Below are 27540 nucleotides of genomic sequence, written 5' to 3'. Positions count from 1 at the left end.
ATAAGCCTTCCCACCTAGGATAATGTGTGTACTGGAGGGGTCAGTACCTTCTGGAGGAGATGGTCCTGAATTTACTTAGTAGCAAACCCTGTAGGGCTTTAAGAATTAGAAACAGCACTTTGAGTTGCACTGTAAAGCCTATACAGCATCTATAACGTATAAAATGTTTATACTGCTGAAGTGAATCTCTATTCTGTACCAACTGCAGCTTCCGAGTGGTTTTCAAAAGTAGCCCCATCTAAAACACATTGCTGTAATTATTTTGGTGGCAATAATTACTGTTGTCAGACCTCAGTTTGTTGAAGCATATTTAGATATGTTGAAGATAATTACCAGAACATAATTAACAATATGCCCATGCTCGTATTAAATTGCTGAAACTCCTTTTACTTCTAATAGATTTGTATTAGAGATAAATCCTAAAGGAATGCTATCTTCTTTCTCTGTAACCTCATAATAGTGTCTCAGTTTAGGTCTCGCCCTTTCAATCACTATTCAGGCAGAACTCTTTGAAATCAACAGGAGTTGTGTGTGAGTAATGATTGTTGGACAGCAGCTTTTGTAATTGTTTTCTCACTCTTTGAACTCAACACTTATCAAAAGTTTTTTTTTTTTTTTTAAGTTTGGCAATTGTTATTACAGGGTTTTATTTTGCTAAGACTGATTACATCCCAAGCTGCTCCCACTAAAGCAAAAGGGAAGGGAAAATTTAATTTGTTTTACTTGATGATGCTAGCTTGAGTCATAGTGACAGTCATTCTTCATGTTTCTCTTTGTGCCTTTTTCTGACAGCTGGGTAACTTTCAATTTAATTACTTCTGTTGTATACATATTTATCAAATACCACCTAGGGAGAATATGTCAAATGAACTCAGCAGTCATGTCAAAATGACATCTTGTCCTTTGACATTTTCTAATTAAGAAAAGAAAGTACACATTTTTAATATGAGATCATGGGAAATATGTGATGAATTTAAATTCTTAAAGCTTATAATGCTGAAATTGGTATAGCATGTATAATGTGTAGTATACTGCATAATTTTCTATTATACTGTAGTGCAAGAAAATAAGTAGTGAGAATGAATCCTAATCCTAGTACAACTATCTAGAGTTTATTTGAACCATGGAGACTAACACTGGTCAAGTATCCTTAGCAGAAGTCTGCATATCGTTAAGTATTTCTACCCTTTTTTCATTCCTAGTCTTTCCCAACAGCGATTTCCAATAACATTTTCAATAGCCCTCAATGTTTTCCTACTTCATACTTTCCCCACTCCCCATCCCCACAGCCTGGCCAAACACTACATAATTTAAGACACCAGAATAAAACCAGGGATAGGGGAAAACTTTCATTTTTATATAGAGTATTTTTATTCAGTGCTTTCAGGTACTTGCACCCTTATGATTTGCTTACTACAAATATAAATATAAAACACATTCACAAATATTCTTAAGAATCTCTGAAACTGTTAAATAAAAATAAAGTCCAAAGTGTTCCCAAGATATAGAATACTGAAATAATTATCTTCAGTTATGAGCAAATTGCTTATTCCATTTCCTCAATTACTATGAAATAATACATTTTAATATTTCTTTTTATGGAAAGGAGATATAATGTATTTTCCTTATATTATTTCCTAAAGCGTTTAAAAAGTGGATGAACGTGTTTATTTGAAGATGCCTTGCTTCGTGAGGTTTGATATTCCATGTAAACTGTATCATCTGCTCCAGACATGGAACTCATTGTGCCATAGTGTCGGGATATCTAGAAAATGAGAATATATAATTTAAATGACATTACACCTTCTTTAAATCTATAAATAACAGACTGTAGCTTTTTTCATGCAAAGGTTCAAATTGCACAGAGTATCTACATTTAAACAGCTGCTAACATGTAGGTACTTTTGTAAACACCTCACATAGATAAAACGTGATTGGAGTTGGGCAGCTAGGGTAAATCATAGGGTTTGAACAAAATATATTCCTAAACAACAAATGATTTCAGTCTTTAGACAACAAAGCTTAAGTTGTGAAAATGGAAAGGCTCCTTCAGTTCAAGAGAGGGCTAGTGATAAACAGAGACTTGGAAGAAGGGGAGGGGATTCTGCAAATTCTTTTTTTGCTTAATATTGTTGTGCCACCTCCCATATTATTTTAGAAGATTTCAGGGGAACATTTGCATAGTCTAGAGTAATTATGAAACAGAATTCAGGATACAAAAAATGAGAGCAAGCTCAATTTTAGGTATTCAGGATTACTACAGATTAGCAGCATTTCTAGCCAGTGCTACCCTCCAAGTATACCTGTTTACATTTTCCTATTAACTAGAAGAGCTTCCATAAATTCCAATGTATAAAATAACTTATTTGGAGGAAGAAACAATAACCTATGCTAAGCTGATGACACTACTCTTGTAGCTGAAAAAGCAAAGGTTCTGCAAGCTCTAGCAATAATCAAAGAGCACAGTGAAAAAATGGGACTAAGAAGACCAAATGACAACAGGTACAACAACCTGCCTTACAAATGACAAAGAAGATGCTGAAGTGGCAGACAGCGTCTGCCTTTTAGGATCAATCATCAACAGTAAAGGAACAAGCAGTCAAGAAATATAGCACTTGGTAGAGCAAGTGGAAAAGATATTCTGATGCTGTGATGTGTCTATACCTACAAAGATCAGAACTGTGCAAGCCATGGTATTCTCTGTGACACTTTATGAAAGCAAAAGTTGGACTTTAAAGAAACAGGATAGAAGAGTATTGTTGCTTTTGAACTATGGTGTTGGAAAAAACTCTTGAGAATACCATGGACAGCCCAGAAAACAAACAAATGGATCATTGAACAAATCAACTTAGAGTTCTCACTTGAGGCTCAAATGACCAGGCTCAAATTATTATACTTTGGACACATTATGCGAAGACCTCTGAAGAAGGCTCTAATACCAGGAAAGGTAGAAGGAGAGAGAAGAAGATGACAACCACCAGCAAGGTGGATGGATTCAGTTACAGTGGTGATGGGTGCACCATTGGAAATCCTGAAGGGCCATGTTTGGGACAGACTGTCATGGAGATATCTACCTATGTGGTCACTAAGAGTTGACACTGACTTAATGGCACATAATAAAAAATAAAAATAACACATTGTATTAGAGTACCATAGTGCAAGGACTAAAAGTTACTATTGCATTTGGTAATACAATCATCATAAGAATCATAAGAAAATCCCTAATTTCTGTCTCTGGGTAAAGCAGCAGTGGTCATTTGGAAGGCAATGGGGTAAGGTTACATTTGAAAAGTATGCTTTGCTTCTCCTTGTCTGCAGTACTAGCCTCAGTAGTGGACAAGAGCAGAGAGGGTGAGCAGATGGGAAAATAACTTCCCATTTTTCTCTTTCAATTCATCATGGGGATTAATACCATTGTAGCAGACAGGGAAAAGTCCAAGGCTATAAGCCAGCACATTCCCTTGAGTGATAAATGTAGATTTGGAAGAGATGATTGGAACACTACATTTCATTTTCCCTTTATATAAAATTTGATATTTAATTTTTTGATTTACATGTCTGCCCAACTTATAAAAGTGACTCTGCAGTCTTGACATAATCCTAATAACTACTTGCCTGAGATGACTTTGAGCCATATTCTCCTGCAACCACCTCTTCCTCAGCATCCATATCAGAAGCCTGTAAAACTTTTTGGAGGAGCTGCTGCTGCTCTTCTTTGGATGAAAACATAAGCTCTTCCTCTTCCATACCTGCAAGCTTAGTGATTACCTGGAAAACAGGAAGAAACAGTGTTATTCTTCTCAATGGCTCATTTAGAGAAATGTACTATTCTTTTGGTCTCAAGTGCATTGCTTATTAGACAATGTGCCTACATTGAGTCTTGTTTGGGAAAATTTAAAATTTGAGGATTTTAGTGGGAAACTAGCTCATACTGCATATGCTTCTAGGGCATGGCTCATACATCAGTTTTTCTTCAAAGCACATTACACATTTTCATGTTATTTTTTTCTTGATTTTTTTGTCATTTTATTTCTTTGATAAAAAAAGAAGGAAAAAATGTAAGACCTTTCGCAACAGTATCCTCCACCCTTTGTGGCTCATAACCACCAGATTTTATGGATTTATGGACAACCTAAGTGCCTTTTTGTAAGTATATTAAGTGCGAAAGCAAGATCTACCCCTGTGATGGACATTTCCTATTAGCTTATGGGAAGATACATTATCAGTTCTTGCAAACACTGCCATCACATTCTGAAAAAGGTAGAATAGCATATGTTATATCAGGGTGTTACTCTGGGAAAAGCCCCTTTTCCCAATGGATTATTCATTTCCACAACAGCCCTGGCTGTTCTTCTAGTAATCCAGCTTCTCTCTTGAAAACTCTGAAGACTCTGAGCCTAACAGGACTCCATTGCCTCTGGAGACCCCATTAAAGATGATTCATTCTTTGCAGCATGGTGTCACAGTTAAGTTGTTGGACCGGCATCAACACTTTTGCTCTCCCTCACCTGGGTGCAGTGACTATTAGACTAGCATAGGGTTCTATCTCTCAGGAAGACTCAGCCTAATCTAGAGATGAGTAGCACACTTATGATAGTGGAGAGGTGATGTCTCAGGTTGTAAGGTTTTCCTGATACTTACACTTCATGTATTATTCTTCATTTATAGAAAGGCATTCTTGCAAGTCTTCCAGGTAACCTTCCTATAGGTAATGCTGCACATATTTACCCTACCTTCTTTTTTGATTCTTTTTTTTATTATTCTTTGGTAGTTCTGGATTAGGAACAATAGTCACTAAGATACAACCATGAATGTATTTATTGTGCCAGTTTTCACTGATCTCTCTGGTCCTGTCCTGTAGTTATCAAGACTCTCCACTCCCACCTTTATTCAAGATATCTGATATCCATCCATCAGTATCACTGCTACAGTTGCTTCCATACTAATGCCTGATCTACAAATATCTCCAATAGTTCTTGCGTCTATCAGCTTCAACAGTGACTATAATTCCAAGTTTATCATTGCCATTACCAGTATCAATACAGGAACTTACTTTCTTGGCCCCATCAACTAAGTGTCAAACATAACTGTGTCCCTGAATCTGCTGCAGGGCCATCTGCAATACATCTTTTGCAAGGAATACATTTTTCAACAACTGAAGAAATACCATTTTCTTTCTTATTCAAGTAGTTGTAAAATGGGCATGGTCCTTCATGCATGGTTAAAATAAGTTTATCTGCAAACTTTCTATCTTCCTGTAGGTTTTTTGTAGTTTAATTTAGTTTAAATTTTTCACATAGTATAGATTTAAATATGCACTTACTAAGGAGCATCATGATTTTAAAACCAGGATGATAGAGTGTTCTAAGAAATTCCAGAAATTCCAGAACTACAACATAAAATGACAAGCTAGTAAGGTATATCTCTTAGTTCTTTTGATACAAGAATCTCTCTTAATACAGCTGAAGAATTTTGGTATATGAATATACCATTTGTCCTCTGGGCAGATACATAATAACAACAACGCTATAGCTGTTTCACTTAAAATAATAAACTTAAAATGGACTGATTTTCAGCCAACACAGAATATAATAAAGGTAATGCAAAGTCGCTTTTTTCCAATTTGCAGTACAGCTTAAACACAGAATATCTAAACATTAGAACTTATTAAAGAATTAAAACTTGTACTTTGTTCCCAATTCTGCAAACTACAAATAATAAAATTACCTTAAAGCTATAGCCTTGATCTACTAGAAACCTTTGACGTTTTGTTGAATATGCCATTTCTTGAGTGTCCTGAGAGACCAAAGAATAAAAAAAGGCATTGTATTCCTCTGCAACCATTCCTGGAGAAAAAAAATAGTAATGGAAGATTAGCCCACATCAAAGCAAGTCAAAATTTTGTAGGTTTCTCTTGCCTACAAATGTTTCTTACTAGCATCCATAATTAGGTATACTGCTAACAACAATATTTATGCCAAATTTAAAGTTACAGTTTACAAAAAAAAAAACTTGTCTCAGCTGAGAGAATCATGATTTCTCCCAGGAAATTTCTAGTACACATTTTTTCTTTTCTGTTAATGCAAAATCTAGCTGATCTGGCATATAGCCTACAGCAGAATATATTACAGCAATTTTGCCCTCTGAAGGGGAGCAACAGTCTTCTCCATCCTGGGAAGAACTCTCACAACTAATCCCATCCTTTTTCTGGAAAGGTGGACATACTTTCAAACAAAGCATTTTGCAGGCCCCCCCACTCCCTCCAACTTTTTTTTTTTTTTTAAGAAAACGTATGGTGTCTATACGTTTTGTGAGTCCTGGATGAGTCCTGAGTCTTGGATGCCTCCTTGAAAATAAAGATGATATAGAAGACAGCATCTCACTCTTTTAAGTTAAAAGAATATTTTAAATTATAAAAAGTTAGATGGAACAGGAAGCCTACAAGATAGCAAACAAAGTACCTATCTATAACTGGCACCCAGATGCCAAATTGAGGATCCCATTTTTAAAGGATAAAATGTATATACAAATTTATCAAATACAGTTTTCTGGTATCATTATAATGTTCTTAATTTGGAAATGTGTGAATACATTAAATGCATGTTATAAATTCTAGTAAGTTTTTACAACTACCTTTGTTGTAACTAACTGCTGACAGAGACTTAGCTTTGGATCTGGAAGAAGGAATACTGTGCACTAAATCACTTGGGAATTCTTCAGCAAACACTCAGCCAGAAAGCACTTATACGCATTAGTCTTAAAAATACAGCTCCTACTCAAGTCAGATGCTGACTTTATACTTTGGTTGGTCAAGCTGCTAATGGAATATCTCAATCAGTCTGTTTCCTTTATGGTAGTGCGGCAAGAAAGAACACTCCTCCAAGCCCAAAATCCCATTGAAAAATAATACTATTATGGTGTTAGAATTCTAGCAAAGCTGCCTTCAAACTTCAATCAGAACAACCAAAGTCTCTTGAATCTAAGATTGCTAAGCTGTATCTTTAAAAACGTTTAAAAATATTAAGTGTCATGAGGAATGATTAGGCAGGAAACAGAAAGGGAAAAATGACCCCTTATTGAAGTACTTTTTATAATTACTTTTGAATTTTGTTTTAACCAGCGATCTTGAGCTGACAGTGACAAAGCAAGACAATAGTAAATTGTATGTGCTTAGTCAGGTAAATAATTTATATTACTTTCATGTTCAAGTGTTCCATTAAAATTGCAGAATCTTGCAACACAAGCCTCAATTTACCTTTTTTAGCTCTTAGCACTCGACCCAATCTCTGAGCCTCCTGTCTTCGAGAGCCCCCATGGGATGAAATCTGAATTAGAACATTGGCTTCTGGCAGATCAAAAGATGTGTCACCAACCTGTAATACATAAGCACCCTTTAAGAAACAAATTATATCCAAGTCTTAGTAAGATATATTAGCTTGTGGCCAACAATGAAAAACATAGATATGAAAAAAAAAAGTTAAAAGTAATTTTACAGATTGCTCAAAATGAGCGCTGAACCACTCCAATTCAATTCAATGCCAAGCAGACTAGTAACCATTACCTTGGAGATGAAGATGGTATTGATTTTGGGATTGTGTTTGAAATTCTGCAGTATTTGCATTCTTTCCCCCTGTGCTGTAGGCCCATAAATGTAAGGTCTAAAAGATACAAGATGCATATATATCAAGGATTGAATAGTTATAGTACTTTGTTCCCTGAATATAGGTATGTAAAACAGTCTATTATGAAGTTATTGTGATTAAAAAGATGAAAAAATCATAGCAATATGCTTGCACTGTGAAATTAAGCTACACTTTTATAGAACTACTTGCCTTTTTTTGCAGCATTTTTCTCTTGTTTATTTTTAGTTCACTGGATTGTGTTCTCACTCATTTGGAGACAAATCCATTCTGTCAGACACCCCTCCCTCCACAGAAATAAATCCTGACAGTTGTAAAATGTTATGTGCTTGATGTATGCCTCCTGACTCAACAGATCAGTGGGCTGAATATATCTACTAATCCTACATGAAAGGAGAGAAGCAGCTGTTAAAATAAAAAAGGTATTTTCTTCAGCTGAATCAATGAACTTGTACTTAACAGCTGTGTTCTTCTTTCCCCTTTCCACTTGTGTCTGATCACATCTAAATTGCACTTTTGGATTAAATTATTCTGGTCTCAAATAGTTCACTGGGAGCAACAGTGAAAATTATAACCACTTTCGAATTAACTTTTCTTTTGTGGCAAAGTAAGCAGATGCTGCCAGAGCGCGAGGGAAGCATTCAATCAAAGATATAGCTAAGGGTTTATAGCATCAGAACAATCTAAGGTGTCTGCTAAGCCACATTAAATATTAGAGTTGACAGTTCATATGTCACATTTTCTTAAGTAAAAAAGCAGCTAGTACACTTCAAAATACACATTTTAAAAAAATCAAATTTGTACATCATGTCTAGTAGAATGGACCTCCCCATTCTATCTTTGGAGCACACTCCCTCATTTATAAGTCTTTTAGCTATTATATACCACAACCCAATTTTATTCAATACTAACATTAGTTTAATTATTTAACGCTGACATTTTATGGCTCCCAATAAATAAACAGATTTGTTTGTGAACATTAAACAGGTATTCTGTCCTAAAGTGATAACAAAAGTAGCATGTAAATATATAAATTAAAAAATTAAAACCATGAAATACTAGGTACTATGTTACTATTTTATTTCAGGTTGGTAGCAAGGATATGTGTAGTTAAACACACAGCAGTGGATATGAAATAATGAACTAGAAACCTTCCAAATTTTAAAATCATCTAAAGATAAATGAACACTGAGATATAAAAAGACACCTTTAACAGGTCAGCCTATTCTTGCATTTAGACATAATAATGGACTATACTTATGGAAATGAGCTATGACAAATCTTGGGCTTGAGTAATTGTAAAATTGATATTAATTAATAAAAATAGCTATGAAAGTTTCCATTCTGTAATCACATATGTACCTAGACAAATGAAATGGCTTGTTACAATAAACTATGTTAATATCCTCACTATTGTTCTAATGCAAAAACTAGTTACGGGTAATCAACAGTAAAAGTTCGCTGTATTGTAGCCCACTCATTTGGAGTCTAGTACCATGTTCTTTAGCAATGCCTTCCAGGAATTCTTCTCCATAACCAGCCCAGTGATGCTTGTAACTGAAAATGATCAAGTCTGAATTTAACTTCTATAAACAAAGTTCAACCATCAAGCTACAAACCCCCCTTCACACCACTAATGATAACTTGATAAAAAAGGAAGTCTGGACAGATTGGGAAAGAAGCACCATCAATCTAGAGATAAAGTATAAAATAAAAACCCTCCCTATTTCAGGATCATTTATGCAGGGATAAACTTCCTTGAATAGTTCTTCATATACAGACTGAATCTTGCAACTGAATAAATCAAGACTTGTATTATGAATCAAGGAATGGAAGGGGGTAATATTTTGCTGATTCAACATAGATCATGAAGAAATCACTGCTTTATCCTTAGCTAGTTACAAGCTTTCTTTCAGGCAATAACCAGAAATAACGTCAAGTAAGCAAAATAGTATTAGGAATAGTCTAATATTGTACAACAACCTACAATACAAGTCATTCCAGGACAGTTTCATCTAAATGCAATTTAAAACACTAGATGTTCCATCCAATGTGATATGAATGAACTTTACTCATACACTTGGGATTTATCCCCTTGTTCTCCACTCAGAAATCCTTCCAAATCTGCTTTGAACAGACATGCCCCCCCATGGGGGGAACTGTGCAGGAAATTGCAAGGAGGAAGGACAATTTATTTTGCTAGTAAAGATCTGTTCTCCTGGATAGTAATCATCCGATATAAGAGATTAGCACCATACATTTTATTTATTATTGTACCCTTTAAAACCAGGCTTTTAACTTCAATGGCATTGCTTTAAATATATGAATACTCTAATACTCTTTAGAAAGTAAACAAGAAATGTCTTCGTAAGGAAAACAGAATTTCATGGTGATCTGTTGAAAACATTTAGTCCTTTCCATTATTTCCTCTTGCCTACATTTCTGAGAGATTTGTCAGTCACTAAACAACAGCATTTTGTTTAGCTAAGTATCTACCTGCTGAGCAGTTCTTAATGTCTCACTTTGTTCATTTAAGCATTTATTTATGTGCAACACTGACTTCATTTAACAGAATTCCCTGGGGCATCATTACAGTTTGTCTAGATAGGCTGAAATATAAGCTTGAAAACAAATCACAAACTGAGAACCTGGAATTGATGGTCTCTCTGAAGCTTCCATGGGCCAAGTATATATGCTATAGTATTAATTAAATAATTTAAAATACCCTCATAGGAGGCTTTCAAAACTATTCCAGATTATAGCAGCCTCCTTGGGGCGACTTAGGTTCAAATTTAGCTTGAGTCACTAGCTGACTTTGGGCTGGTGACTCTCTTTCAACATCTTCACATAGACGTTGTGGGAAAATTTGGAGAAGAAAACTGGCAGGGGAAATATATATGCTGTCTTGTGCTACTGGAGGAAAGACAGGAAATAAATCTAACAAGTAACAGCCAAATGCTCGAGCTAAAACAGCAAACCACTATTTGAAATTATTAAATTAAATTAAAAGAAACCAAAAAAGGCAGAAACACATTACTATGTAAAAGAATCATACTGCAGCACTTTTCCTTCAAGCTTATATCTTGAATTTAAACTCTACTTCTAATGCTAGACTTGAGCCATTTCCTTAAATGCTGCTTCTGCCAGCTATCTTGGCATGGATGGTACCTTGCTCTTCTGTTGCATAGGTTTTTCAAACGATAACTAATTAAACTGAATATGTAGCATTGATATTTAGCATGCTGGAAAACACATGGCAAATTATTGCATTAACTATATTTTTCTTGTACATAGGAAACAGATGGCTAACTGTAAATATATAACTTAATGGTTCTCAATAGGAAAGGAATTACATAAGAACAAAGCCAAGAGAATCTTAGAAGCCTTATTCATATTGCAGTGTTTTATTTAATATCCCCATTATCAATTCCAATTTGGATTACATTATCATAAAACAACTTTAAGGACCTTTTCAAAAATTTCCCAATAGCAAAACTATCCTTGTTGCATATACATTGTTCCTTTACTTTACAGGCATGCAAAGATATTACACAATGTATTACAATTTTGAAGAACAGGAAAGCATATCAGATGCCTGGACCCCTTAGATGTGACCTCTGGAGACCTTCCAAAAGTTGCTACAGAACTCTCATTCCTAATGTGACAAAAGGGGAAATTACCTGAGGAATGATGTTGCTTTAAGATAACTTCAACTAAGTTCAATTAAATATAGATTTGTCCTGACAATGCCCAATTTTTGTCCCTTTCTGGAATGCAGTCCTCAATATATCATTCAAAGGCCAAGTACATCCCTCTCCTCACAAAAAAATTGTGCATTTGTCCTAGACTGTACATGTAGGAAAACAAATGTGTGATAACCAGGTGCAACGGCCTACATATAACTTGCATCTTTTATTCCTCCATTGAGGAATTCTACCAGTGAGAGAATTTCATCATTTCTGAAGCAACCTCAAGAAGTAGCTTATTTCTCAAGAATTCTTCCTAACTTAAGAAGTTTTTTTTATCTCCAGCTGATAATTTAGCTCCTGTAATTTCATGCAAATGAATATAAGCAGATTTTAAGGACTTAACATGCAAAGTTACAAACCTGGAAGAAGTTTCTTTGCTTCTGACATTTCTGATATTTATTACAGTAGATACACAAATGTCCATCATTCACAAATACTTACTTGCCCAATCTAACAGCATACTCTTTCAAAGCAAACACATTGTCAGCAAAGACTATGATCTTATCATTCCTTCGTTCATGGAATTTAATCAGGAACTGGCAAGCCCTAAATTTGTTTGGATTCATGGTATAGAGCAATATCCGCTTCTTTGTTTTAATAGCCACATATTCTCTGTAGAATTCAGGAGACATTGGGCACCAAACCTAAAATTATACCCAATAAAGCACAGACTTTAGTAAGAACAGCTCAATAAGCATTTACAGCAGAAATGTGACAAGGATAATGTGACAAAGTCTACAAGATTACACTGTATGATAAAAGGAATAAAATAGTATTTATGCTAGCAGGAAAGATGAGGCAGGAGCAGATATTTGCAGCTTCATTAAAAGAACATTCTGATTATTTAAAAACCCATAAAGGAGAATTATCATCAACTTCCCGATTCTACCCATGGCAGCAACTGACTATCAGGAACCTGTTTCTCCTCCCTGCTGAAGATTCTTCCCTCAGACAGGAAACTCAGAAGAAGCCTCAGTTATGGAGAAAGGAGCTACAACTGGGGAACAAGAAGGGAAGGCTGAAATCATAGAAAATTAGGCAGATCAAGCCAGGATCTCAGTTCAGCCTTAAATCGAAAACAAACTACAAATAGAAATTTGTTTTACTTTCAGTATGAACCAGTTCAGAGTCTTAAACCTCAATTTTAAGTTCTCTGAGAAAAAATATTGCTGCTGAAGAATGTATTTGCAGGAAACACTCTGTTAGCACAGCTAGCACTGAGCAAAACACTCCTTACCTCAGCACACTGGACTTTAGCAATATAGCCACTGTTTTGCAATTCCATCCAATTGGCTTCATAGAGTTTAGGCCCAATCAGGAAATTCAAGTCTACAATTTTATCATCTTCTCGGACAAGAGTGGCTGTCAATCCAAGCTTGCAATGGGCCTGAACAATAGTGAGCACACGCCTGAACATTTTTGCTGAAAGAATCACGTAAGAACCAGTGAGCTCCTGTCTGAAGAGTATTTTAAAAAGATGGTTACAAAGCACCGTGTTAATTTTTCATGGCATAAGTGATATTAAATGCTGAAGCATGTTGAGCCGATTTGAGAATCACACTGGATTGGAATCTTATGTTAAAATTAGATGTGTTTGATCAGTCTGATTGTTTTGTGCCAACAATTTAACAGTATTCCTCACCCAACTCATCTTACAAATTAAACCTTGAGATTAAATAGTATCAGTTCGGGCAAATCATAAAGTTGGCTGAGCTAACATATAAATCCAAATGCCGTGCACTAGACCATACTGGGATTTTTTGATTCTCCACCAAGGGTAAAAACTGCAGCAATTATCATTAAGCTGTAAGTACAATAAAAGGGATATTTTTGATGCCTTAAAAAATGATAATTACAACATGCACACTAACATTATTGTTCCATTTTATATATATGTTAGATTGCTTATAAACATATACTACTTTTTAAAAAGCATTATTGTCAACATATTTCAGAATAATCGGGGCTCCTATAATTCAGTAATGCAGGGTTTAAACCTGGGCTGAGGCAAAGGGAATTGCCATTGATATTGGCTTTACCAGGTATGGTATGCACTTCATCAAGGATCATCAAACCCCATTCTTGGCTCTTCAACCATTCCATCACTCTTTCTGCCTCCCAGGACCTCTTTGTTGTGTGTCCCAACATGGAATAAGTGCTGATAGCTATAGAACAGCCAATTGGCTTGTCTTTGGCATCGGAAGTAAATCGGCAGATTTGGCTATCATCGATGGTAGACCACATCTTGAACTGGGCCTTCCACTGCTCCACTGAGACAGCAGAATTACCCAGTACTAGGCACCGCTTATGGACAGTGCAAGCAGCTGTTACACCTACAAGTGACTTGCCAGCACCTGAAGTCAATGAAACAAGAAATTGTCAGAACTTTACATGGAATGCACTGTTATCCACAGAATAAAGAGTATAATATTGAGCCAGATGTGTCCCACTTAAGAGTTTTGAAAGCTCTAACAAATTGGTCCCTATCAAAGAAAGGCACCAAACATAGTCTGAAAGCAAATCATGCCACTCTATTGCTTCAACTAAGTAATTAAAAGTTGTATAAACTTTACAGAAGTCAGATGGGAATTCTGTATGAGGTGCTCAGATATCTTGAGATGAGAAGTAGTATGCAAAAGGAAGAAATACATGATAACAAATATGCATATCCCATAAAATAAATACTATTTTTACCAATATTATCTCAGAATTTAATCTCAATCAGAGAATTTTAAAGAACATTCAACTTCAACAGAGTCAGCTCACCACAGGGCAAGACGATAACACCAGATCTAGCACGGCCATTCCCAAACATTTTTCTCAAACTCTTCTCCTGGTATGGTCGTAGAACAGCTGTGGGTTTCAAGTCTATGTTAATATCTGGATTCACAGAATCATTTCGGAAATCATATTCAGCAAGCAAAGGGTACTCCAGCTGTATGCAACGCTTTTGAAGCTCTTCAATCATTTCCTAGAAATGGAGACAAAAAGGTAGGGCGAAGGGTCTTTTAAAGTTCTTCTATTCGCTTAAGGCTATAGAAAGTGCTAAAATTATCCCATAAACTTTGGGAGAAGGATGTCAGGTTGTGCTTGCCCTCTCTCTCTAAAACCCACACTGGAGTACTGGATCATCAGTCACAAATCCAGAAACATTTCCCATACTTTAAAGAAGTTTTATGAGTCAGAAAAACAATGCTTTACCAAATCTTTAAGCAAATATATTTGTTTAGTATTCTAGCAATATTGATATAAAAAACTTCACATCCTCTTATTTTGAAGTTCTTAACTTGATTGAATTGCCTCACTATTATCATGTTACTGCCACACCTCATTATTATGTTTAGTGCTTATACATATAACAGATGTTCCTAGAATGGCTAAGTGAGAAGAAACACTTTATTCTTATGAACTCGTATCTTAAGGACATAGGGGTGACTTGATCCAATACAAGGCTGTATCTGTTGAAGTCATATAGAAATATCCAGAATTACTCTCAACTTCCTGGTAGAGCAGGCAGCCATGAACTATCTGTGATGTTCTGATGGAAGCAGATCAGAAAGGAGACCAGTAGCACTACAGTAGTTTTATAACCATCACAGAAAAAGCCAAGGATTTCCTCCTTTAACTTCCTATTAAAATTACATACAAGTTGTGCATGTAACAGCCATACTGTCTTTTGTTTTGTTTTTTTAATATATAATTTTATTGAAAAAATTTAAACACAAGAAAATTTTATTTCATTTTTTAGATTTTTTTATTGTTTAATTTTTTGAAAAAAATTTAAACACAAAAATAAGACTAATACAAACTAAAATAGAGAGAAAAAGAAAAAAAGAAAAAACTAAAGATGCAAAAAGAGTAGCAGAAAAATAGAAAAGAAAAAAAAATATAAAGTGGCTTCTGATCTTATTTACAGCAATTATAAGTACAATAATAAATTGACCTTTCTCTCTTAAAGTTACATCGTGGCTCTCTTCTTTCTATACTTTATCCTACCTAATCATCAAAACCATAAATCATAAATTCATTTTTTTCTTTTTTACGCAAAAAGTCCATAGTGGGTTTCCAGCCAGCAGTAAATGTAGATATTGTCTTCTCTCTAATCAGTCAAGTCAATTTGGCCATTTCAGCAAGTTCTGTCATCTTCATCAACCATTCCTGTCATAGGCACTGCCAAATCTTTCCATCTTTGTGCGTACAATAATATTGCTGCAGTTATCATATATAAAAACAATGTTCCATCACTTTTTTCCAACTGTTTGTCCATCAGTCCCAAAAGAAAGACTTCTGGCCTCAATTGTATATTAACCTTTAAAATCCTCTGAATCCTCTGCATGTACAGTGGGGCAAAAAAGTATTTAGTCAGCCACCAATTGTGCAAGTTCTCCCACTTAAAAAGATGAGAGAGGCCTGTAATTTTCATCATAGGTATACCTCAACTATGAGAGACAAAATGAGAAAAAAAATCCAGAAAATCACATTGTCTGATTTTTAAAGAATTTATTTGCAAATCATGGTGGAAAATAAGTATTTGGTCACCTACAAACAAGCAAGATGTCTGGCTCTCACAGACCTGTAACTACTTCTTTAAGAGGTTCCTCTGTCCTCCACTCGTTACCTGTAGTAATGGCACCTGTTTGACCTTGTTATCAGTATAAAAGACACCTGTCCACAACCTCAAACAGTCACACTCCAAACTCCACTATGGCCAAGACCAAAGAGCTGTTGAAGGACACCAGAAACAAAATTGTAGACCTGCACCAGGCTGGGAAGACTGAATCTGCAATAGGCAAGCAGCTTGGTGTGAAGAAATCAACTGTGGGAGCAATAATTAGAAAATGGAAGACATACAAGACCACTGATAATCTCCCTTGATCTGGGGCTCCATGCAAGATCTCACCCCGTGGGGTCAAAATGATCACAGGAACGGTGAGCAAAAATCCCAGAACCACACGGGGGGACCTAGTGAATGACCTGCAGAGAGCTGGGACCAAAGTAACAAAGGCTACCATCAGTAACACACTACGCTGCCAGGGACTCAAATCCTGCAGTGCCAGACGTGTCCCCCTGCTTAAGCCAGTACATGTCCGGGCCCATCTGAAGTTTGCTAGAGAGCATTTGGATGATCCAGAAGAGGATTGGGAGAATGTCATATGGTCAGATGAAACCAAAGTAGAACGTTTTGGTCTAAACTCAACTCGTCGTGTTTGGAGGAGAGAGAATGCTGAGTTGCATCCAAAGAACACCATACCTACTGTGAAGCATGGGGGTGGAAACATCATGCTTTGGGGCTGTTTTTCTGCAAAGGGACCAGGATGACTGATCCGTGTAAAGGAAAGAATGAATGGGGCCATGTATCGTGAGATTTTGAGTGGAAGGAGATTTATACCACCTCCTTCCATCAGCAAGGGCACTGAAGATGAAACGTGGCTGGGTCTTTCAGCATGACAATGATCCCAAACACACCGCCTGGGCAACGAAGGAGTGGCTTCGTAAGAAGCATGTCAAGGTCCTGGAGTGGCCTAGCCAGTCTCCAGATCTCAACCCCATGGAAAACCTTAGGAGGGAGTTGAAAGTCCGTGTTGCCCAGCAACAGCCCCAAAACATCCCTGCTCTAGAGGAGATCTGCATGGAGGAATGGGCCAAAATACCAGCAACAGTGTGTGAAAACCTTGTGAAGACTTACAGAAAACGTTTGACCTCTGTCATTGCCAACAAAGGATATATAACAAAGTATTGAGATGAACTTTTGATATTGACCAAATACTTATTTTCCACCATGATTTGCAAATAAATTCTTTAAAAATCAGACAATGTGATTTTCTGGATTTCCCCCCATTTTGTCTCTCATAGTTGAGGTATACCTATGATGAAAATTACAGGCCTCTCTCATCTTTTTAAGTGGGAGAACTTGCACAATTGGTGGCTGACTAAATACTTTTTTGCCCCATTGTATTTGAATCCAAAATTTTCTAGCTTTTTTAGACATCCACCAAGCATGATAAAATATCCCTTCTTGTTCCCATTTCCAACATAAATTTGAAGTGCCTTTGTAGATTCAAGACAATTTCTCTGATATCATATACCAATGGTAGATTTTATAAAAATCCTCTTTAAGATTATAACACAATGTAAATTTCAATCCTTTTAACCACATGTATTCCCATTGTTCAATCTCAATATTATAACCAAAAATTTTAGCCCACTTTATCATACATTATTTCACTTGTTCTTCTGTTCAAATTTCAATAAAGGTTTATGCATTTTAGCAATCTCATGTTCATCATTTGTACATAATTCCATTTAAAAGTGAGTCTTAGAATATTCAATATCATGAATTCTTTTGTCTACTTTGAATCTTTCTAATAACTGTAAATAGGAAACCAATTGACAATCATGTCCCCCTGTCATCAGTTATTCTCTTGATTCTATTTTGTATTCCTCTTGTCAAAATTCTAGTATTCTCATGGTATGTTAACCATTTGTGTATGCCTTTTATTTCTTGTGTATAAAATGCTTCGTGTGCTGAGAGCCACAAAGGTCTTTTCTGGTACAACCTGGATTTGTATCTATTCCATATTCTCAATATGGCACCTCTAACATAGTGATTTTTAAAATATACATTAACCTTGACTTTATCATACCACAAACATCCATGCCACCCAAATCTCAGATCATGTTCTTCTAACTCTAAAAGTCTTCTATTTCTCAGCAGCACCCTCTTTCATCCAAATTGAACAAGAAGCTGCAAATTACAATTTCAAAACAGGAAAACCAATCTTCCTCTTTCCTTTGCATCTTGTAACACCTTATATTTAACTTGTGGCTTTTCCCCTTGCTACACAAACTTAGACATATGCTTTTGCCACTGTTTAAATGGCACGTTAGTTGTCAAAACAGGTATTGTCTGAAACAAAAGCATCATTCTAGGCAAAACATTCATCTTTATCACAGAAATTCTCCCCAACAATGACAACTGTAGTTTCTCCCATCTTAACAAGTCTTTTGTAACTTCATTCCATGTCTTTAACATAATTATTTTGAAATAACATGCAATTCATATTTGTCATAGTGATACCCAAATATTTTTTCTCAAAACTCATTTTCTTCATCAATTCTGTTTGATCCTCTATTTTCATTTTTTTTTAACATCTTTGTCTTCTGATTATTAATCTTAAAACCTGCTAGGGTACCAAATTCTTTTAATTTTCCCACGAATATGTCTATTCCTTTAGTGGATCCCTCAAAACCAGCAACATCTTTTCTCCCACAATTCTCTCATTTGGTGTTATATCGCTAATCAATATTTTACAAACTAAAATGAACAGGAGAGGAGACAATGGGCATCCCTGTCTTGTTCCTTTTTGTATCATAAAGGGTTTTGTTAGATCTCCATTGACAATTATTTGTGCTTTCTGTGAGGTGTAAATCAATCTTAACTGTTTATTAAAATTCTCTCCAAATTTCATATCTTCCAAAACTTTAAACAGGAAAGCGTAGTTTAAATTGTCTAAGGCCTTCTCTGCATCTAAGAAATTCTATGTGGTTGTTTTTCATTATGTTGCTCCAAGTATTCCAAAATGTCCAACACATTTCTAATACTATCTTTATCTTTTAAGAAAAAACCCACATTGATCCTCATGAATAAATTGTTGCAAAATTATTTTCAACCTCTCAGCTAAAATCATTGTAAACAACTTATAGTCATTATTCAATAATGATATTGGCTGATAGTTTCTTGCTGAAGTCAAGTATTGTCCCTCCTTAGTAGTAATGCTATTATTAGCCTCTTTCCAGCTCTCTGGCATCTTTTCCCTCTGTAAAATAGAATTCATTGTACTTTGTAAAGGTTTTAACAATTCATCCTCAAAAGCCAGTAACCCATCTGGTCCAGGCACCTTTCCTGTTTTAGTCCTTTTTATAGCTCTGCAAATTTCCCGTATTGTTATAAGTCCATTGATAATCTGTTTGTTTCTCCGCAACCTTTGTTAAATTTTGTTTCTTTAAATATTCATCCATTTTCTCCAGGGAAATTTCTTGTTCTTTATATAAATTGAATACTACTGATGAAATACTTTTTGCATAGCCACATTATCTGTTATTACAGTAGCTCCCTCTTGTAATTTCAATATCATTTTTCTTTTTCTTTTCGTAATTTGTACACCAACTACTTCCCTGGTTTATTTGCAAACTCAAACTTTTTTGTTTTGCATAATTCATGTTTATTTCCATTTTTCTTATTGTTAACATAGATAATTGACACTGTAGAAGCTTAATTTGTTGAGAAATACTACCTTCTTTGGAAACTTCTTGAATTCTTTTCTTTTTATCTCATCCAAAATAGCTTGTTTTCTCTTGCCTTTTCTTTTTGAGTTCACTATTATGTTGTATAAAATAACCCCTTATGAAAGCTTTGCCTGGGTCCCAAACCATTGTATGTAGAATACCGCAGTATTCTAATCAGAATTTCTTTAAGCAGAGTTACATCTGTATTAGCAAACTTCAGTCTTGTATTAAAATGCTGCTGCAGAACTTGGTCTCTTGTCTTTTTCCTGACAAAGTGCGCCAGGACATCCATTGGAATGTTTCTTAATTTTGCAGATCTTGTATTTATTCTATAAACTATAAATCAACTTCTGCCTCTATATCCTCTTCATCCTATTCCAAAAACTCTGATAAGGCTTTAATAACCTTTTCTCTAATATCTTCACCAAAATCTTTTGGAATTGCTCTGAATCTCAAGCAGAATTCTCTTTCCAATATTTTCAAAAGCACTTCCACCAAAATTACTGTCCCCTTTATCCATTTAAACCTTCTCACATCTGCTCCTTGTTAAGCTTTTTGCTAGAGATTTAAATCCTTTAAAACTTATTTTTTCTTCCTTCTTCAAGCCAGAACAAATATTGACTCACCAAGTGGTTTTGTCTGATCCTGCCGATCAGTAGATCTCTCTAACTTTATATAGGAATCTTGTATTTTAATGATTTTAATTAATATTTATTCTTTTTACTGAAAACTTCCCAGCTCTACAGTGAGATGGGCAGTGACAGATTTGAAATATAAATAAATAACTGTAATTGATTACATCCAATAGTGGTTAAGAAAGTGAGACTTTTGCGAACCTTATGTCCATTACACACTGCATTGCAGTTGTGAGCCTGATTGAAATCTCTCAACTCCCAGCTGCTCGATTCACAAGTCGACCACAAAAACCTCAGTTCCTGTAGTCTACTCACAAGAAGCAGCTGTCCGGAGTACAGGTAGGTGATCTCGTGATCTCTCACAGAATTCACTGTCTGGCCACTGATCTCCACTGCAATGCCATTCCTGCTCCTTCAGGGATGTCTGGTTCACCATGGAACCTCACCCGGAAGCCAGCCATACTATCTTTTGTGAGCTGCTTAGAGTCAGCCAGATCAGCATAAAAACCACAGGAATAACTAAATATACTTTACTTTGTTAAACTGAGTTATACACTATAAACATACTTTCACTCCATTCCATAAATCTGCTGCCTTCAATTTTCACATCACCACAGAAACTAGAGTCTTTTTGATTAATAGACATATGCTATGATTATACAACACTACTAAGACAGGTTTTAGCTGTAGCCTGAAGTTAAAATTTAAAGGAGGACTAAGCCTAGAGACACAAAAGTACTTAAGGAAAAAATATTTAAATTGTCTAACATCTCATCCCATCAAAAATGTTTTATTATTTTATAAATAGCTCATATTCCATATGCTTTGATTAGGATAGTGAGGTATCAGTAAATTCATGCATTTACCTGCTTCACTTCAAAAGATACTGTTTGAGTTTCCTCTTCCTCTTCTTCATCTTTGTCCATTTGCTCATAAAATTCAAATAAGTCAGCAGGAACATCTGGTTTATTCTGAGCATCTGCCCCTTGTGAAGTTGAAGGACAGCTGCTGTTTTCACCAGACTTCAAAATCTAAAACAGATAGATTTCTCAACTGCTTAGAGAAAGATGAGGCCAGACAGAGGCTTGTATTTCATCACTGGGATAGGCAAAGAACACTTATAGAATGTATGAAAGCACAGCTAAACAACAGACTGTACAGATACAATAAACTGTAAATAAATCAACCCAACTCTAAGGATTAACAGTGGTGACAACAGACACAAAAAGATGTGGCATGTTCATAATGTTGAAAAGGGGTTCTTATAAAATAAAGAGAAACTAGAATTGACAATTGTTCAGCTATAGTTACAGAGTAAAGCAAATAGCTACCACACTACATAAAGGCAGAGCCCATAATTTCAACGTACTGCTGATTTGCTCTTGAACGTTTCTGTTATGAGCTCAGTTTCTTCCCCCTCTGCATTTCTCAGGCGACACTCCCTAATAACTTGGTCCTGAAGAAGTTGTTGAATGACTTCAGGATGGGTGCTTTCTACAAAATACCTAGCAAGTACAAAAAAGAAAAAGAGAAAAAGGACAGGAAATTATATACAGTGGGGCAAAAAAGTATTTAGTCAGCCACCAATTGTGCAAGTTCTCCCACTTAAAAAGATGAGAGAGGCCTGTAATTTTCATCATAGGTATACCTCAACTATGAGAGACAAAATGGGGGGGGGAAATCCAGAAAATCACATTGTCTGATTTTTAAAGAATTTATTTGCAAATCATGGTGGAAAATAAGTATTTGGTCAATATCAAAAGTTCATCTCAATACTTTGTTATATATCCTTTGTTGGCAATGACAGAGGTCAAACGTTTTCTGTAAGTCTTCACAAGGTTTTCACACACTGTTGCTGGTATTTTGGCCCATTCCTCCATGCAGATCTCCTCTAGAGCAGGGATGTTTTGGGGCTGTTGCTGGGCAACACGGACTTTCAACTCCCTCCTAAGGTTTTCCATGGGGTTGAGATCTGGAGACTGGCTAGGCCACTCCAGGACCTTGACATGCTTCTTACGAAGCCACTCCTTCGTTGCCCAGGCGGTGTGTTTGGGATCATTGTCATGCTGAAAGACCCAGCCACGTTTCATCTTCAGTGCCCTTGCTGATGGAAGGAGGTGGTATAAATCTCCTTCCACTCAAAATCTCACGATACATGGCCCCATTCATTCTTTCCTTTACACGGATCAGTCATCCTGGTCCCTTTGCAGAAAAACAGCCCCAAAGCATGATGTTTCCACCCCCATGCTTCACAGTAGGTATGGTGTTCTTTGGATGCAACTCAGCATTCTCTCTCCTCCAAACACGACGAGTTGAGTTTAGACCAAAACGTTCTACTTTGGTTTCATCTGACCATATGACATTCTCCCAATCCTCTTCTGGATCATCCAAATGCTCTCTAGCAAACTTCAGATGGGCCCGGACATGTACTGGCTTAAGCAGGGGGACACGTCTGGCACTGCAGGATTTGAGTCCCTGGCAGCGTAGTGTGTTACTGATGGTAGCCTTTGTTACTTTGGTCCCAGCTCTCTGCAGGTCATTCACTAGGTCCCCCGTGTGGTTCTGGGATTTTTGCTCACCGTTCCTGTGATCATTTTGACCCCACGGGGTGAGATCTTGCATGGAGCCCCAGATCAAGGGAGATTATCAGTGGTCTTGTATGTCTTCCATTTTCTAATTATTGCTCCCACAGTTGATTTCTTCACACCAAGCTGCTTGCCTATTGCAGATTCAGTCTTCCCAGCCTGGTGCAGGTCTACAATTTTGTTTCTGGTGTCCTTCAACAGCTCTTTGGTCTTGGCCATAGTGGAGTTTGGAGTGTGACTGTTTGAGGTTGTGGACAGGTGTCTTTTATACTGATAACAAGGTCAAACAGGTGCCATTACTACAAGTAACGAGTGGAGGACAGAGGAACCTCTTAAAGAAGTAGTTACAGGTCTGTGAGAGCCAGACATCTTGCTTGTTTGTAGGTGACCAAATACTTATTTTCCACCATGATTTGCAAATAAATTCTTTAAAAATCAGACAATGTGATTTTCTGGATTTTTTTTTCTCATTTTGTCTCTCATAGTTGAGGTATACCTATGATGAAAATTACAGGCCTCTCTCATCTTTTTAAGTGGGAGAACTTGCACAATTGGTGGCTGACTAAATACTTTTTTGCCCCACTGTAATTAAATGTTATCATATTTTAACATTTTAAGATCTTCCTCTATAGAACCATGTGCTCCTGTAGGTTTTTGCACTTCCTTCAGATAATATGCTATTTATTTGAAGAAATAGAGAGCATTTTATCCCTGACTGTAATCCTATTGAGGCAGTGGCCACATTCACACATAAGAAGCCAGAATTCTTGGGTTATCAAATCACAATGTGAATGAGCATACAGTAGTTGGCTTTGGTTATTCTGTTATTTGTATCTGGGTGTTTGTTGCATTTTCTTTTTAATTCCTTTATTTTTCTGCTGCTGTGCACTGTAAGCTACCCAGAATCACTTTGCATGCAAATTGCATGGCCATATAAATTTAAATAAATGAATACAGCCACATCTCATATTTGTTGTTTGCTTGTACCCATCTGACTCTTTCATTCCTCCTGTCACATGTAGACCTCGGCCATCAAAAGGTTGCTCTTAACAGACAAGTTATATTTGCATATATTTCTGACCCAATCATATCTTCTTCAGTAAATAACTTATGAAAAACCAAGATCATTCACTGAAATAGCATCAACGCCAAAACTAATATCAGAACACACTTGGAAATATAGTATTCTAGAACTCAAAAAAGAAAGCAAGTAACTGATTACCTGTTATGCTTCAGGACCAGCTTCACCTTTCCATAACTAACAGTACATAGCTACAAGACAATAATATTAATTAGAAATAGACAAAGTCTATTTGTATTACACATAGAACTGGATGTCTACAGAAAACTTCCATCAAGTTATTTCTCAAGAAAGGAAAAGCAAAACCAAATATTTAGCTGCAATCCATAACAAAAATAGAAAGCCTCAGATATTGGTTTAGACCATATAAAATACAGTGGAACCTCGGGTTACGAACGCTTCTGTTCACTAACTTTTCGGGTGACAACCAGCTCCGGCTGCAAAATTTTGCTTCGGTTCACGAACTCCGCCTCGGGTTACGAACAGGGTCCGCGGCCATTTTCCCGCCTGTGACACGTGGTCCATGGCCATTTTCCGCCCCTGACACGTGGTCCGTGGGCATTTTTCCGCCCGACACGTGGTCCGCGGCCATTTTTCCGCCCCTGACACATGATCCGTGGCCATTTTCCACCCCTGACACGTGGTCGTAGGGAGGGGGACTCTCCCTCCAAGCAATAGCCGCCTCCCTGTCCTCCACGCCAGAACGGATTAACGGTAATTACATTGAACCTTATGGGAAAATTTGCTTCGAGTCGCGACCAGAGTCACAGAACGAATTCAGTTCGTAAACCGAGGTTCCACTGTACTTTCTTCCACCTAGCACTCTTCAAGTACATTACACCACAATACCTATTACTCAGATGGGGACAATGGGTGCTGTAATATAATATTTCTGGATGCCCATAGGTTGTGAAAGGCTGATTTACCAAAACTTATAAGAACCCCCTAAAGCATGTTTTGCCACCTGTGCCCATATTTCAGCATCTACTGGCAAAATAAAAACATTTACTACACAATGGACAGGATTCACACTATGTTCTTCTAAAGGATATTGGTAGGGATGAAGAAAACATTAGGGAGGTACCAAACTTCATAAATTGTCAAAGTTTGCTTTCATAATATGATCAATGTAGCATTGTAAAATCCTGGCCAAGCTCCATAACAGCATTAGCTTATTACCATGAAAAAACAAGCCTTTTCTGTCATTCATGCAGTTCTTGAATCAACTTTCCTCTAGTCACATACCAGTTGTTTCTTTGTCTCCCTTAATTAAGCTCAAGTAAATGATCAAACGTAAATGGCATGATTCTATCATTTCTTTTCCAAAATAATAACTCTTGCCATGAAGCTGTGCACCACAGCCAAGCATGACAGAAGATGTGGTATCTCGTGTGATGTTTTGTCTTTTTTTTTTCAGCGTCCAGCTCTTTATATCCTGAATATACAGATAGATAATGAATGACCATGTACCTTAATAAACTGAATGATCCCATCTGGCACCCCAGTCTTACTCAGCTTTTGTAGATATTCAGTGATATCACTAGTTTGCAAACCCACACTGACAGCAGCATAGAGGGAGTAAGCAGTCAGTTTATATTCATGGACATGGGTAGGCCGGCAAACTGGCTCAGCAATGGCAACAAGAAAGTCCTGGGCATACTTGTACACAGGCGAAAAGGCTTCTAAGAAAACATGGCCATCAGGAGCCTAGAGGAGGAGAGACAAAAACACTGAGCACAACCAAAAGAACTACAACTACCAAAGCTATTAAGTATGAGGCTAGGAGATGGACCCATTTACATGTATTTGTATTTATGCTTCTCTAGTGGTGGGGTGAGGGGTCCTGTGGCCTTTTAGATATTATTGAGCTACAGCTCCCAGCATCTCTCATCACTGGCTATGCTGGCTGAGGTTACAAGCAGAAGCAGAACACTATTGTCAAGGACCGTGGGTTTTTGAACTGAGCTATTAAAAAAATTGCTCTGAAAATAAATGGCATTTCCAAACCATCTGAAAAGTGACATTTCTCACAGAACCATCCAAAGAATGAGAAAGTATTTTGATGTAACACCCTAGAAAATTTATGCACCAAGCAACAGTATTCCTTCTGCCTGCATGACTGACTTCATTGTCATTAATTCTCTCTCTCTCTCAAACACACACACATATATATATCACACAAAAAATCAGGCACTTTATCATAATAGAAGGGCCTAAGTTACCATTCATATTCCTTCCAGCTCCTTTAAAATAGATGAATATTTATCATGTGAAATACAGAGAGCGCTAGTGTGTCACATGAACCGAACAGGCATGGAGATACTACCTACAGGGCCACATGTGAAAGCTAGCAGGCTGGGAAAGGATGAGTGGTTTCTTTTCTCTGAACAAAACACCTAAAAGGACTTACCACCCACAACGGGCGTGAGGAATGGTCAGCTTTGAGCAGCATCTGGTTCCTGTAGTCTTTTGCACCATATTCATCGACTTTGGTCCCTGAATCTTCCACTTGCTTCCCTGCAGCTGATGGAACTGCTTCTTGGGATTCTTTGCCTGTAAGGTCATATTCTTCTTCCTCTTCCTCCTCATAGTGGCGTTTCTTTGATTTCTTCTTATCTGGAAATTCAACCATATTAAACACACATGCGCCTCCACAACTGTTTGCCCTTCAGCCAAATGACAGCATGAATGGAGCCATTTCCTAATGAAAAACCTTGAGAGAAGTCAACTTATTTTTACTGGCATTAGAAATAATTGTTCCTATAAGTAGCTAGGGATGACTTGAGGTGCACCAGGTTGGGGAGAATTGCTTTAGCTGTCCCAAGGCTCCTTCCTACTTCCTATTCAAGGAGAAAAGGTACAGCTATACAAAGTACCACCAGCTTTCCTTGAGATTATGGCAAAGTTACGCTTACCATTCTGACGTTTTTCTCTAAATAAACAGTATCTTATTCAAGGAGTTATCTTGATTCGCAGAGCTATACTTTGCATCTGAACAATTTCCATGCAAAAGTGTCCACAAAGCCCCAAATTTATTTCTTATTTAAAGCAAAAGGAGGAGAAATGAGTGGGCAAAAACAATGTCTTGGTTTAAAGGGAGAATAAACAACGTGAGCACGTAAAGCACTGATTCATCACAAACAGGGAAACGCTGTTTGTCATCAAATGCATCACTGCCACAAAGCTGTCTGAATATGTTTCGTAAGAATAATAGAACCGGCGTTAGGCTTAAGGAAGGCGCTCAGGAAAGCCGGCTGCGCCAGGTTGGAGAACTTCCCCGTCGAAGGAGAAGCAACGCCCCGAGGACGAGACCGGCTCCCTGAAGAGAACCGAAACAGCCCCCAACTCCAAGGAGATAAAGCGGAGGAGTATGCCACGAAAGCGCCCACGACTTACCTCGCTCCTTCTTGCCCATGTCGAAGGAGCTCCCGCGGCGCAGCACCACCTACGCCGCCCGCGGGCATCTCCCATTAGCTCCGCCACTTCCGGAGCAGGAGAAGAAAGCGAATCCGGTTGCGCCTCCTCTGTGACGTCACAATGAGAGGCGAGGAGGAGGGGACCGAC

The 27540-nt window shown here is 37.0% G+C and overlaps 1 protein-coding gene across 1 annotated transcript; it reads right to left on the bottom strand.

The window, feature by feature from the left end:
- Positions 1-1343: 1343 nt before the first annotated feature.
- ERCC3 (ERCC excision repair 3, TFIIH core complex helicase subunit) lies at positions 1344-27519 on the bottom strand. Its single transcript, XM_088146398.1, has 15 exons — positions 27373-27519; positions 26387-26592; positions 25447-25683; positions 24118-24167; positions 21680-21815; positions 21177-21341; positions 14156-14360; positions 13429-13743; positions 12627-12811; positions 11831-12033; positions 7562-7658; positions 7256-7373; positions 5728-5846; positions 3616-3768; positions 1344-1765 (listed from the first exon to the last, which is right to left on the bottom strand). Exons 1-15 carry the CDS (start codon positions 27389-27391, stop codon positions 1631-1633), a joined length of 2343 nt encoding a protein of 780 aa, XP_088002524.1. The 5' UTR covers positions 27392-27519; the 3' UTR covers positions 1344-1630.
- Positions 27520-27540: the final 21 nt, after the last annotated feature.

This window comes from Python bivittatus, unplaced genomic scaffold (genome assembly GCF_059951505.1).
Source record: "Python bivittatus isolate LINGU-HERP-01145 unplaced genomic scaffold, Pbiv_v1 ctg000480_np1212, whole genome shotgun sequence".
NCBI classification, from domain to species: Eukaryota; Metazoa; Chordata; class Lepidosauria; order Squamata; family Pythonidae; genus Python; species Python bivittatus.
Note: the sequence above shows the minus strand (reverse complement) of the source record. Positions and strands in the feature narration are given on the sequence as shown.